Raw genomic sequence first — 12,209 nt, 5'->3', positions numbered from 1 at the left:
CCCAGGCGCCGGCAGCGCCGCAGCTCCTCCTGCAGCAGCGTGTGCTGGCGCTGCAGCAGGGCCAGCTCCGTGGCCTGCTTCTCGGGAGCCGCGGGCGGGGCCCCCGCTCGGCCAGCCTCCCCATCCCGAGAGTTGGCGCGGGCCAGCTTCTCCCGGCGCTCGGGGCCGTCAGGGAACCGGGCTTCCATCAGCGTGTCCTGCTGGGCCACCGCCGCCTGGGTGGAAGGGGGACAGGCAGGCATAGGGACCGGCCCCGTCCCTTCTGCCCCTCACCCCACCCCCGGGGCCAGGTCAGGACTCCCGGGGAGCGCCGCGTGGGGAAGGCCGGGCAAGGCCTGGCAGGGCAGCTCCGCCCTCTGCTCTGGTCACCCCCACTGACCTGCAGGGCTCTGGTCACCCCCACTCACCTGCAGGGCTCTGGTCACCCCCACTCACCTGCAGGCCGTGCAGAAGCCCGTAGAGGCTGACCAGTCGCTGCAGCGCTTCCTGAGGACAGAGTGGGGGTGGGAATAGGGCCCCGGCTTCCGGAGGGGAGGGCTGCCCGGAAGGTGGAAGGTGTGGGTGTGGGGACGGCGGGACCCCAGACTTGGAGGTATGGAGTCTGCCCCCGCCCTCCACACCGGGCTCCCGTTTCTCAGACTGAGAGCGGCCTCCCCCGCCTGCTACACCCCCACATCCCCTCACCTCCTGGGGGGATCTCAGCTGGTTTCCATTTCGGTCCTGCATGAGAGGGCCAGGGTGGGGTCAGCGGGCACGCGGCCCCGGTGCCTGTCCCTGGTGGCTGTGTCGAGGATCGACAGGCCACCGTCTCTTTCCCGCCCTCTAGCCAAGTCTCGAGGCCCCCGAGGACCCACCTTCTGGCTGGAGTCTGAGTCAGCCCTGCAGAGCTCGATGGAGCCGTTGAAGGTTCTGGCCTCTCCATCTGTCAGGAAGGGGAAGGGATGGACCGAGCTCACCGCCCAGGACGCTGACGGCACCCGGCGGTGCCCCCGCGCCCTTCGGCCCGCCCCCCTCGGTGCCCGGTGACACTCACTGGCAGTGATCCCGGGACTCGTGTCCCCGCTGCTGTGGGCTTCCGCGGGCAGGCCGGGCTCCCGGGGCATGGTGAGCAGCTCGGCTCCCGGCCCCACCAGCAGGTCCTTCAGGCCCTCGACTTAGGGGGACAGGAGAGGCAATAAGGATGCGGGCTCCGTGGGGGACAGGAGGGTGCCTCTGGCCCGACATGCACCCCGAGAACTCCCCGCCCGGGCGGTGGGCCCGCCGCACCACGCGGCGAAGGTCTGCCCCGAGCAGCGTGGTGCAGGCAGCATGGAGGTGTCCACCGGTAAAGGCCCACGTGCCCTCCCCGCCGCCCCCAGCACCGGGCACGGGGTGGGCACACCGGGAGCTTGCGGACCGAGCGGCTGCCGCCCCATCGTCTGTCGGTGTGCGTGGGTCTCGCCACGTGTCCCTACTGTGTGTCAGCGAGGGCCCCTCCCCAGGGGCTCCCTCACCCTCGCGGATGGCATCCTGCAGCAGCCGCTCGCCACGCGGGACCTCGAGGGACTCGGAGCGGAACAGGCCCCTGGGCAGGGGGGGCAGGGGCAACCCACTGCCACTCTCCTCTTCGACCTGGAAGTGAGTCATCTCGGCGAACAGCCCGACCTTCTCCTGCAGCAGCCCCACGAGCGCCCGGTCCTTCTGCTGCAGCTCCACTGTGGGCGAGGGCAGGTGAGTACGCGGGGAGGGCCCGGGGACACCGGGCAAGCAGCCCGGGGCCGGGGGCTAGGGGCCGGGGGCCGGGGCCGGGCAGAGTGGCGGGACTCCCCGTCTTGATATTTTGGCATTTATAACAACAAAAAAAACTTTTTTGGGGGGGAAATGTAAAATGTGTACTTTCGTTTTAAAAACAAAAGTAAAGAAGTTCTGTGGCAGGGACGGCAGGCTGCCCCCCAGTTTGCCTTCTCCCCAAATGCCTTCAGTGAGGGAGTCTGTCTGAGTTTGCCGTCAGACTACACGTCCCAGCCCGACACTGCACAGGACTAAATTCTGGCTGATGGATGTGTCTTCCAAGTCTGTCCTTAAACGTTCCCTTACTCCTCCCCGCTGGCTGGGATGCAGATGTGATGGTGGGAGCGGCAGCAGCCACTTTGGACACAGTGACAGGGACCCTTCCTGTGGGTGGCAGAGCTGCACCACTACCCTGCACTTCCCATTTCTAGACTGTTACGTGGAGAGAAAGGATCTTCCACGCCTTGTTTAACATCCGATTTCTGTTGGTCTTTTTGTACAGAAGTTCGATCATACTTTAACTAACAGAGGGTCCTACAGCAAAAGAGTAAGTTACTGTCTTGACCCCGGTCTGCCTAGTTCTCCTTTGCGGAGGCGGCCATAGTAATTATCTTCTCTTTCCTGAGATATTACACACACGCGGGCACATAATGCGTATGACATGTGTTTATCCCCATCATTTTTACACCAAGCGTATGGAAGCACACACTTTACACAGCTTCAAGCCTCGCCCTTTCCACTTAACTGTACATTTTAGTTACAGACCTCCACCCGGCCTCGGGGAGCCGTCTCCTGCACAGTGTTCCACCGTGTGGGTGGATCGCGAATTATTTAATGAGTTCTGTGGACGGACTTACTCTTGATTCGCCGTAGGTAAGCCTCGTCCTCCGTCTCAATCAGGGGGAAGTCCTCCCTTGGAGGGCACCTGGAGGGGTAACAGGCCGGGCGGGGGTGGGGAGGAGCTGGGTTACCGACAGGCAGCAGCCCCCCTCCCTCCCTCCCGGTCGTGGTGGTCCCCGCCGCGCCCTCAGCCCAGGCCCTGGCTCCCTTCACGCCCGAGCCGCCCTCGTCCCAGCACCAAACGTCGTCAGCGTGTGTGCGCCTCTCCCGAGGTCCCCTGGAGGGCGACCCAGGGCAGAGGCACAACTACAGGTGTTGGCATCAAGCAAACTGGGCTCAAATCCTACCGGGGGGTGGGGAGGGCACCTCCCTGTGTTCTCATCGGAAAAATAGGGGAACTATCTTCCTTGTAGGTTTTTGGGTTAGGATTAAATGCAGTAACGTGACAATGCCTTCAACACGGCAGCAGCTCAATAAATCAACGACAACGAATAACAGTAATTATAATTTTTATAACTACGAATATTAACATTAGTAACAAAGAGGCCACCAGAAGTCTACTATCAAAGGGACAGGTATTTCGCCGTATTCTGCTAGAATAGGCAATTTCACGGTTTTGTATGCATTTCTGAAAAATCTGCTCAGTAATGTCAACAGTTAAAAATAAATAGGTTTACATATCGTAACAGGAAGAAGACTCCACTCTCTGAAAGCTAAAATAGAAAAATAAACATCCTCGTTGAGTTTAATCTTCAAGGCTCCGTTTTCAACACTCTACATGCACTTTGCTTGACTTTTTCCATCACAAGAGACACACGGTTGTTGACAGACTGCCTCGGACCTAACGTGTGTCCAGCAGAGGCCAAAGATTTGCCGCTTTGGCATGCGAAACAACATCCTTCTCGCATCTCCCGTATGGAGCTTTCTACGAGACTTGTGCCTCTTACCTCCGGTATCAATGTGCTTTTACATTCGTTTTTTAAAAATAAAGGCAAAATGCAATCCGATCCGAATAATAGCCCACCGCCTACAGACCAAGATGTTTTAGCAGCTGAAACTGTACTGTCAGCTGGCAGGCAGGCCACCATGTGACAGCTCAAAGGATTCCTTTGCTTGTCAGCTCATGCTGCGTTTGAAAGGTGGTCGGGGTTGTCACTGCGTAGGACATAAGATGACCTCTCGTGCCTTGGGCCGTCTCGTCTCCCCTCAGCCCCTGCCTCTGCTCCCAGGGCCTGCCGTGGCCTGGGGCCCGAAGCCGCAGGTACCCCGAGGCCAGGCACACACTCACGTGCGCACGCTCTGCTGAATGACCCGGATCCAGGTGCTCCGGTCATCCCGGGACGCCGTGTGGACCTCGTACATCTCGGGGGGCGCCCCGCTGATCAGAAACATCCCTTTCTCCTGGTTGGCAATGTCCCGCACGATGAGGTTCTGCAGCGACACCACCGAGGGCTTGTCCTGCAGCGGGGGGAGGGGCGGCGTGGCGTGAGGAGGGTCAGGCTGGGGGCCCTGGCCCCCAGCCAGCCGATGACTGCAGTTCTTCTGGGGTACCAAGGACAGAGAAGCCTGCCTACGGCACAAGGGCCGGGGCTCTGGTGCTGGCCAGAGAGGACCCTGGCACACTTGGCCCCTGCCCATTCAATTAGCATCAAGCATTACTTTCCACAGCCACAGAAACAGGCTGTCCGTGGCCCCGCCACAGGGGCCAAAGGGACAGCACACGGTCAACTGCCTCTAGTTCTTCTGTCATACCAGTGGTCGCACTCATGGCCGCCGGACTCTGGAGGAGTCCAGGCTCCTGCGGGCTCAGGCTGGGGAGCACGAGGGGCCGGAGGTGGGGGCAGGGCTCACCAGGGCAGGGAAGATGTACTTCTGGTCCTTCTCCTGCAGGAACACCAGCACATCCGTCATCAGCAGCATCAGCACATCTGCGGGGGGCAGGCGGGAGGGTGGTCAGCGCAGAGGGTCTGAGCTGCGGCCCCGTCTTCCCCAAGGGCCGGCCGACACCGTCCGCTTTGAGTTCCCGGTCCTCGTCTTCCTGGCCTCCCCTCCCCCTCCTCCTGTGCACACCTCCCACCTCCCCATCCTTACAGCTCAGGGGGAAAAGAATGCACTTGTTATCAGGTAAAGCGCTCGCCAGGCTAGTGGGGACCATGAGGGACCAGCCTGTGCCTTCGAGGGAAGCCCTCTTTGCAAACCCAATGCAGGTCCTCAACCTGGGGTCCACAGACCCCTGCGATGTCCACTGCCGGACCCCACAGGCTGTGCAAACCCTCCGCGCACTAACATGACACACGCGTGTTCTCCTGGGTGTAGGGGTCCAGAACTTCTGGGAGAGTAAAAAGGCTTCCCAGAGCCGGAGGGGCCGCCCGTTTCAGCCTATCGGCCCAGGTCACACTCCTAGCTACCGTGACCCGTTTCTAGTTACCGGACCTCAGTCCGCCACGGCCGGCGTATTCCCACTTTCCCCTCCGTGCTCGGCAGGGAGGGGAACTCGGGTGCCTCGCCCATCTCCTCCCACCCTCACAGGCCCCCTTCCCTCTCCTCCCGTGCCCCACCTTCCTGGCCCTCAGATCCCAGGCGGTCCTGCACTTTGAGGAGGAAACTGAAGTCAAGTCCGTAAAACTCCGATGTCCTGGTCAAGGACACAGACCCACACTCTGCCCTCGCAGCTCTGACCCGACTGCGGGCACAGAGAAGGGAGGGCTTTTGCGAAGTGCTTCAGAAATAAAGCTCTCCAGCCTTGCTATTTTTAACCCCCCATGGCGTATATTCTTAGCTGCAGCGTGGGAGGGCTGGGAAGCAGAGGAAGGGGATGGAGGGAAGCGGCTGGTGAAGCCTGCAGCCTCCGAGTGCACGGGGTGGGTATGCCGACCTGCGACAGGCTCGGCGCCGCGGCCTCGGGTGGCGGCTTGCTCACGTCCCTCACCCCCTCCCCTCAGCCACCGCTGCTGCTCTCCTGTCCCGATTTAGGCACGAAAGGTTTGGCCAGCCGGGCTGCAAGAGAGCCTGGGGGCCGTGCCCTGCCACCCGACACGCCCCCTCGGCTCTCTCCTGCGTCCTCCAGCCTGTCCAGCCTTCCCTGGGCATCCCCCAAAGTCCCTGTCCCTTCTGTGGACCTGGCAGCTGGGGCTCCAGCAGGTGGAGCCCCTGGGGCAGAGCTTGTCTCTCAGCCCTGGAGTCGCTCTGCCTCCCTCACCAAAACTGGTAGTGAGGACGGAAGGGGTGAGTGAATAGTGACCGGAAGCTCCTGTGTGGCCAGAGGGAGCCTCAGGATCCAGGCTTTCCCCCGACGCAGACCCCGTGTTTCCTCGCTGGTCTCCCCTGGGCGTGAGGTGCGTGGAAGGGCCCTGAGCGGGGGAGGGGGGGGCCCGCCTGCCCCTCCCTCCGCCCGACTGCGCGCTCCCGCCCAGCCTGCCACGCGGACCGCTGACCTTTGAACCGGCCGGTCGCCGTCTTCCAGAGCAGGCAGCCGTCGTGGATGAGCTTGCGCCGCAGAAGTTCCTCCCGGCCGAAGGGGCCCTTGCCGGGCACCGGGGCCTGGGCCCGGGGGTCCAGGCGGCTATAGATCTCCTGCAGGCGGGCCCCCTTCTCCAGCTCGTGCACGTCCTGGTCCACGCTGGACAGCAGCTCCTTCACCAGCCGCAGGGCCGTGGTCAGGTCCTGCCGCTCCGCCTCCGCCCCTGGCACGCGGGTGGCACGGGGTGGCTTAGCCCGCGAAGCCGGGGTTGACGGGGGTGGGGGGGTGAGCAGCAGCCCCCTACCAGGGCTGCCCGTCCGCCCCCCGCCCCGCCCCCTCACCGTGGGAATGCTGCAGGATCCGGCTGATGAGCACCGGGTACTTGGTGATGCGCTGTGTCACCAGCAGGATGCACTCCTGGACCCCGTGCCGCTTCAGCACGGCCGAGCGGGTCACTTTCTGCAAGGGCGGAGGCGGAGGCAGGGTCAGGGCGGGAGCGGCCGCAGAGGATCATGACCCCCACGTGGACGCGCGGGTCCTGCTCACCCGGATGAACTGCTGGAAGCGCTTGTCTCGCGCGTAGAGCTCTTTGTAGAGCTTCAAGGCCTTGGTGTGGCGGCTGCAGAACTCCGCGTACGTCTTCCGCATCTGCTCGGCGCTGGGGCCCGAGAACTGGAAGTCGAGGGAGCTCGCTGGGTGGGCATGCCCCGGAGCCGCACCTCGACCCCGCACACCTCCCGCCGCCCGCGCAGCGGCTTCCCGCCCCCACCCGCTAGAGCTGGGAGGCGAGACATACTCGTCCGGTCACGGCGCCTGCACGGTCCTCGCCCCAGGCCCTGCCCGTCCTCACCTGGCTGATGAGCAGGTCACCCAAGCGAGAGATGACGAAGTTCCGGGTGCTGCCGGGGCACAGGGCCTGGCGCCGGCGCTCCAACAGCTGGCTGAGGAAGCGCGTGTGGATGTCGCTGAGCTCATCCACGCAGGGGAACAGGCCCTGGACCACGCCCAGCTCCAGCTGCAGCTCCTCCAGCATCCCCGTGCGGAACAGGCGCGTCATGATCTTCAGCGTCCGCACGTGATGCAGCTCCGTCTGGATCAGCTCTGCAGGGACAGTGGACGTGTGGCAACCACCGGCGGGACCAAGGCTGGGGACCTCAGAGCTCACTCGGGGTGCTGAAGGCCCCTCCAGGTTTACGCTCCACCTCGCGAAGTGCAGATCATTTTCTATGCCTGCTGTAGCTTTCAGGTTGCCTGTCCCCCCCCACCCCACGGTAACCACATGTCCTCCACGCATCCCAGTTTCCCACAGTCCCTGGAGAGGCGCTGGGCACGAAACAGGCGCAGAGTGAAGACTGAGAACTGACTCGAAGGACAAAGACGCAGCCTGGGAGACCAACAGCTCCAAACGTTTGGGGACCTGGAGGCAACTTGTGGGATGCCAGGCGGGGTCCTGGAGACCAAGGGGCTGAGGGGGAAGCGTTTGGGAGGTGCGGGGCGCTGTAGGCAGGACCCGGCGGAGCAGGAGTCCCGGGGTGGTCTCCTCGGCTCACCATAGATGACGTCCTGCTGCTTCATCACCTCCTTTTTGTGCTGCTGCAGGAAGCCGCTGTCCACAGCAAGGCTCCAGGAGTCAGCGGCAAAGTCCTTCTCATCCATCTCGAAGTCGCTCATCAGCTCGTTGTAGATCACCTCTGCACCTAGACACCGGTGGCGGACAACTCAGGGCCGGTTCCCTTCCCTGGCCCCTTTGTGCCCTGCCTTTCCCGGGCCAGCCCCTGGCCCCTGCCCTCGGGATGGGCCCAGTCACCTTCATCGATGAGGGACTCCACCGACAGGGCCCGGTTGCGCATGTTGAGGGAGTCCGTGGACTGGGACAGGATCCGGCGCAGCCCCAGCGGGGACTCTTCGTTGAAGTGCCTGGGGAGGCAGGCCGGTCTTCACCCCGACTCAGGCAGGACGGCCCTCCCAGGCCCGCCACCGGCTTCCCCCACCCGCCTGCCAGTCTCTGCATGCCCCGCCCCCTGCCCCGCCCCCGCCCCGCCCCCTGCGCGGCCCCCTCCCCACGGAGCCTCACCCGGCAATGTTGGTGGTGGAGACGCTCTTGGCTAACGACAGGGAGGAGCGGCCGCGGCGGGACCCCAGCAGGGACTGGCGGAAGCTGTCGGAGGGGTAGATGGCGGAGCTCGGCCGCTCCCGCGTGGTGGCTGCGGGGGACCGGGCAGGCCAGCGTCAAGCCCGCGGCCACCTCACGTTTGTGCAACGCTTTTAATACACACAGAGCTTTTCTTGTCTGGTCTCCTCCCCGCAACAAGCCCAGGAACGAAGTGAAGCCAGAAAAGTCAGACTTGTCAGGGGGCTCAGGGTGGACGTTTTGAGAACGCGCCCGCTCTCCCTGCCCCGCCAAAGCTGTCTGAACGTCAGCTGTGGTCAACACTCCCACGGGCACGTAAATAACTGATAACAATAATAGCACAGGGTGCGACCAGGCTCAGATGACCCGCCACCCCAAGCCCTCACGTCCATTTGAATTGTCCTGCCCCTAAGTCCCGGCTGGACATCCCACCATCGGCTTCCAAGGGGAGGAGGGCGCTGTGCCGGGAGCAACCTCAGGGGGGCAGCAGAGGCCCGGGCTGCGCCTGGGGCCCCGCCCTAGGACTCACTCTTGCTGCGGAGGGAAACAGACTGCAGGGCAGTGTTGTTTCTCAGCAGGGCCGCCTTCTGTTGCTGTGAGACAGAGCGAGAGACACCAAGAACGGCCGTCACCCAAGGGTGGCCCCCCAAGGCACAGGGCGGGAGCCAGGCCCCCTCGGGAGAACGCTGGCACCATGGCTAAGGGCGTCAGGGGCGCTGAGCCCGGTGCTGGGGACACGCCTACAGCGGCAGGCTGGCCTGCTCGGCCGGAGGAGGTTCGGGGGTGCCCCACGGCCGGGAGAGGCTCAGGGAAGGCGGGGCAGGGGGTGGATGAGACGGGCAGGAGGGGGCCGCGCACTTCCGCCCTCGCCCCGGCCGGCCCTCCTGCGGCTCACCTTCTGCTTGACCTTCGTGCAGTTGGCCAGCGTGTCCTTACAGCGGTTGTGAATAGTCACATTGCAGGCTGGGAGGGCGGGGGGGCACAGGAGGGTCACACCCACGTGCAGACAGCGGTCTCCCCCGGCACGCGGTCTGAGACGCGCCCCCTCCCCAGACGTCTGGACGGTGGCCACACCCCCGCCCCACTCCTCCCGCCTCCCACTTCCTCCAAGCAGGAAGTGAAGTGAGGGGGTACAGGTGTTGACCACAACGAGGGGGTGGACAATCCTTATTCATAGGTGACCGGAGGGGTTACTGGCGGCCAGAAATGAGCAAAGGGAGTCGAGAGTGACAGATGGGAGAGGGACGCCCACAGAACGGAAGATGGCTCGGGAGCAGCGGCTGGGGGCTGGGGCGGGGGGTTCACCCCCAGCACCCAGCAAACGGTCCACGTGGACTTGATCCTAAGGACCCTCTGAAGCAGACTCGGTTATCTCATCCCAGAGGAGGAACCTGCCCTGGGAGCTCAGACCATCTGCCCGAGGTGGAGCTGGGATTTGACGCCGAGCGCCTGCCCCCGGGGCCGTGCTGACAAGGACACACACGGCTGCCCTGCGCCCGTGTGCCCTGCGCCCGGGCTGGGCCTGGGTGCTGTGAGGCTGGCGGGCCTGGCCCTGCCCCTCCCCGCCAAGCCTGCCTGCCTCTGCCCTGCTCAGCTGAGCCTGCTCTAGTCAGTCTGCCTTCTCTCTCCAGGCCCGAAGAGGCCTGTTCCCAGCTAAGTCACAGCTCCCACACTCCGTCTGCTTCTCCCCATCACCCCCCACACACCTTGCCATGGGTAGGAGAACAGAGGAGCAGCAGCCAAGCCTAGGCACTGGGACCACTGGGGGCCCCTGGCCCCCTCCCAGTGTGCCCTCGGCCCACGGCCCACTCCAGCTCCCCTCCCGTCCAACACCGGAAACTGCTAGCTCCTTCAGACAATACCCAGCACCACGCTCACTTCCACAAATACAAGGCGAGCAGGGTGGGGCAGAGGGGCAGACAGGAGTGGGGGTGGGGGCTGCCCCCACTCCCGGGAGCTCCCTTCTCCTACCCCCAGCACCCAGCGTCTCTGGAGTGAACCTCCGCTTTCCACCTGCTCTCAAAATAGTGCTCGCTGCCCGCCTCTCTGTTCCCCTGGCAACAAGCTGCTGGATTGGGAGCTGTCAGGTGTCTGGATTGGGGCTGCCTCTTCATCCTCATAACTCTCAACTGAGCAGTGAGGAACTGGGCAGGCCTCACAGGTTGTTCCTGGGGGCCCCTGGGCCCCCACGTCCCTAGGGTGCAGAGGCCAGAGCAGCTGTCCTGTTACTCAGCAGCAGGTCTCAACGCCTCAGATCACAAGCATCTCTTTGCCACAGGCTGCGGGTGTGGGGAGGGGACAGGGCAGGGACCAGCACCTGGCCCTGGCATCCAGACCCACCTCTGAACGAGCACATTGGCAACTTGGCGAAGGAGAATCCCTCACTTGTACTTCTAAACACAGGGCTCCTCTCAGGTGTGGGTGAGGGTCAAAAGTTCTAACCCCACCCCCCCCAAAGCACACATCGTGCTGCCTGCCATCTTTCCACCGTGGGGTCAGCCAGACTAGAAACGTGAGACGGGAGTTCCCAAGCCCGGCCTTTGCCTCGGGCTACTGGGATTCAGAGATTTCAGGCTCCACCCTCGGACGATGGAAAGGGTGGGGTAGGGGGCCCCCGGACGTCCTCCACGTCCAGTCCTGCCCAGGATGACAGGATGACAGGCAGGGCCAGCTGCAAGGCCGGCGGCCCGCCACCCAGCTCCCCTACCCCCCACTGCCCTCACATGCATTCCTGCTGCTCCTCCAGTCGGTTCCCTGACCTCCAGCAGCTGTTCAGGGTCAGGGGACACCCAGGGCACGACAGCTGCACGGGGCCATCCCAGCTTCCCCCCCCCGGTTCCCACACAGCCCTGCTTAGGTCGTATTCCAACCGCCACCACCCTTGGTGTGAGGACGGGGAGCAGGGGGCAAGCAAGCTCCGGCCCCCGCGTTCGGCCGGCTCCCCTCCGGGTCCGGGGCGGGAAGGACGGGCGGGCAGGTGAGGGTCAGCGGGCACCGAGCGTGCCGGCCGGGGCCCGAACGCCTTACTTGGGCAGATGAGGGCTTCCTTGGCTGTGATGCTCTTGTTACAGGCGTAGCACATGGTCATGCCCGACACGGAGATGGTGGTGAAGAGGTGCCCGTTGGTGTAGCGGGCATCCTTGGCTTCCTTCATCTTCTCCTTCTCCCGGGTCTGTGGGGGGGGGGGGCGAGACCCAGGACGTGAGGCCGGGAGATGCCAGAGCGACAGGCCACGGAGGAGAGCCGGCCCGCGGACGCCGCGGACGCCGCTGCCTACAGCGGAGCCTGCCGCAGCTGTCCGCACGGACCCGGCCGGCCCGACCCACCTGGCCTCTGCGGCTGGGCTGCCTTCTGTTGCCACTCATGTCCCCGGCTCGAGACCGGGGCGTCCTCGTGCCACCTCCCAGCCCTGGCTCTGCTCGCCCCCAAGCTGCTGCGCTGTCTTCTCCGAGCCGGGGGAAGATGCACCGAGAGCAGGCAAAGCGGAGGGTGCCAGCTCACCAGCGCTTTCGAATCTATGGGAGCTAGCTCCTCTCATAACCATGACAACGGGGGCTGGAGCGCTGTCTCCTGGCAGGCAGCGGGGGGCAGGAGAGCCCCTTGTCAGACTGGTGAAGGGGGCAGAGGGCCTCCACTGCCGCCCCCAACCCAGAGCCAGGGTCCCGACCCTCTGACGCGCACACGCGCTGGCTCAGCCAAGGTGCGTGGGGCTGTCTGCGGGCGGCAGCTTGTCCCCCGCTAACCCCGAGGGAGGAGGAGCCTGGGTTTGGTCCTGGCCACGCCTCCTCTCTAGGCCATTTAAGGAAGCCGAGCACCTCAGCTGCTCTCCTTCCCCACAGGAAGTCTCTCCTTGCGCCTACCTCTGACCCCTCTGGTTCCGCCCTCCAGAACCTGGGGAGCCCCTCGGCTCCTCCTCAGCCAGTCAGTCCCTCCCACCCTAGGAAGTCCCTTCTGGCATCCACCCTCTGTCCTCTGGCCACAATGTCTGGTCCCCGTGGAGATAGGGCA

At 64.2% G+C, this 12,209-nt stretch overlaps 1 protein-coding gene across 1 annotated transcript in view; it reads right to left on the bottom strand.

The window, feature by feature from the left end:
- Positions 1-12,209, bottom strand: part of ARHGEF2 (Rho/Rac guanine nucleotide exchange factor 2) — a 22,945-nt gene that overhangs the window by 2,140 nt on the left and 8,596 nt on the right. The window contains exons 3-20 of the mRNA XM_011366392.2: positions 9,097-9,164; positions 8,731-8,794; positions 8,145-8,274; positions 7,878-7,987; positions 7,621-7,767; positions 6,921-7,171; positions 6,617-6,742; positions 6,412-6,529; positions 6,045-6,293; positions 4,462-4,538; positions 3,899-4,068; positions 2,628-2,695; positions 1,494-1,694; positions 1,034-1,153; positions 855-922; positions 685-720; positions 436-486; positions 1-215 (exon numbers count right to left, since the gene is read on the bottom strand). The exon at positions 1-215 is cut by the window's left edge and continues 2 nt beyond it. Coding sequence (XP_011364694.1) covers positions 1-215; positions 436-486; positions 685-720; positions 855-922; positions 1,034-1,153; positions 1,494-1,694; positions 2,628-2,695; positions 3,899-4,068; positions 4,462-4,538; positions 6,045-6,293; positions 6,412-6,529; positions 6,617-6,742; positions 6,921-7,171; positions 7,621-7,767; positions 7,878-7,987; positions 8,145-8,274; positions 8,731-8,794; positions 9,097-9,164 — 2,269 coding nt within the window. The remainder of the gene's footprint in view (positions 216-435; positions 487-684; positions 721-854; positions 923-1,033; positions 1,154-1,493; positions 1,695-2,627; positions 2,696-3,898; positions 4,069-4,461; positions 4,539-6,044; positions 6,294-6,411; positions 6,530-6,616; positions 6,743-6,920; positions 7,172-7,620; positions 7,768-7,877; positions 7,988-8,144; positions 8,275-8,730; positions 8,795-9,096; positions 9,165-12,209) is intronic.

Source organism: Pteropus vampyrus, unplaced genomic scaffold, assembly GCF_000151845.1.
Source record: "Pteropus vampyrus isolate Shadow unplaced genomic scaffold, Pvam_2.0 Scaffold124, whole genome shotgun sequence".
Lineage (NCBI taxonomy): Eukaryota > Metazoa > Chordata > Mammalia > Chiroptera > Pteropodidae > Pteropus > Pteropus vampyrus.
This window is presented reverse-complemented; position numbering and strand designations above follow the sequence as displayed.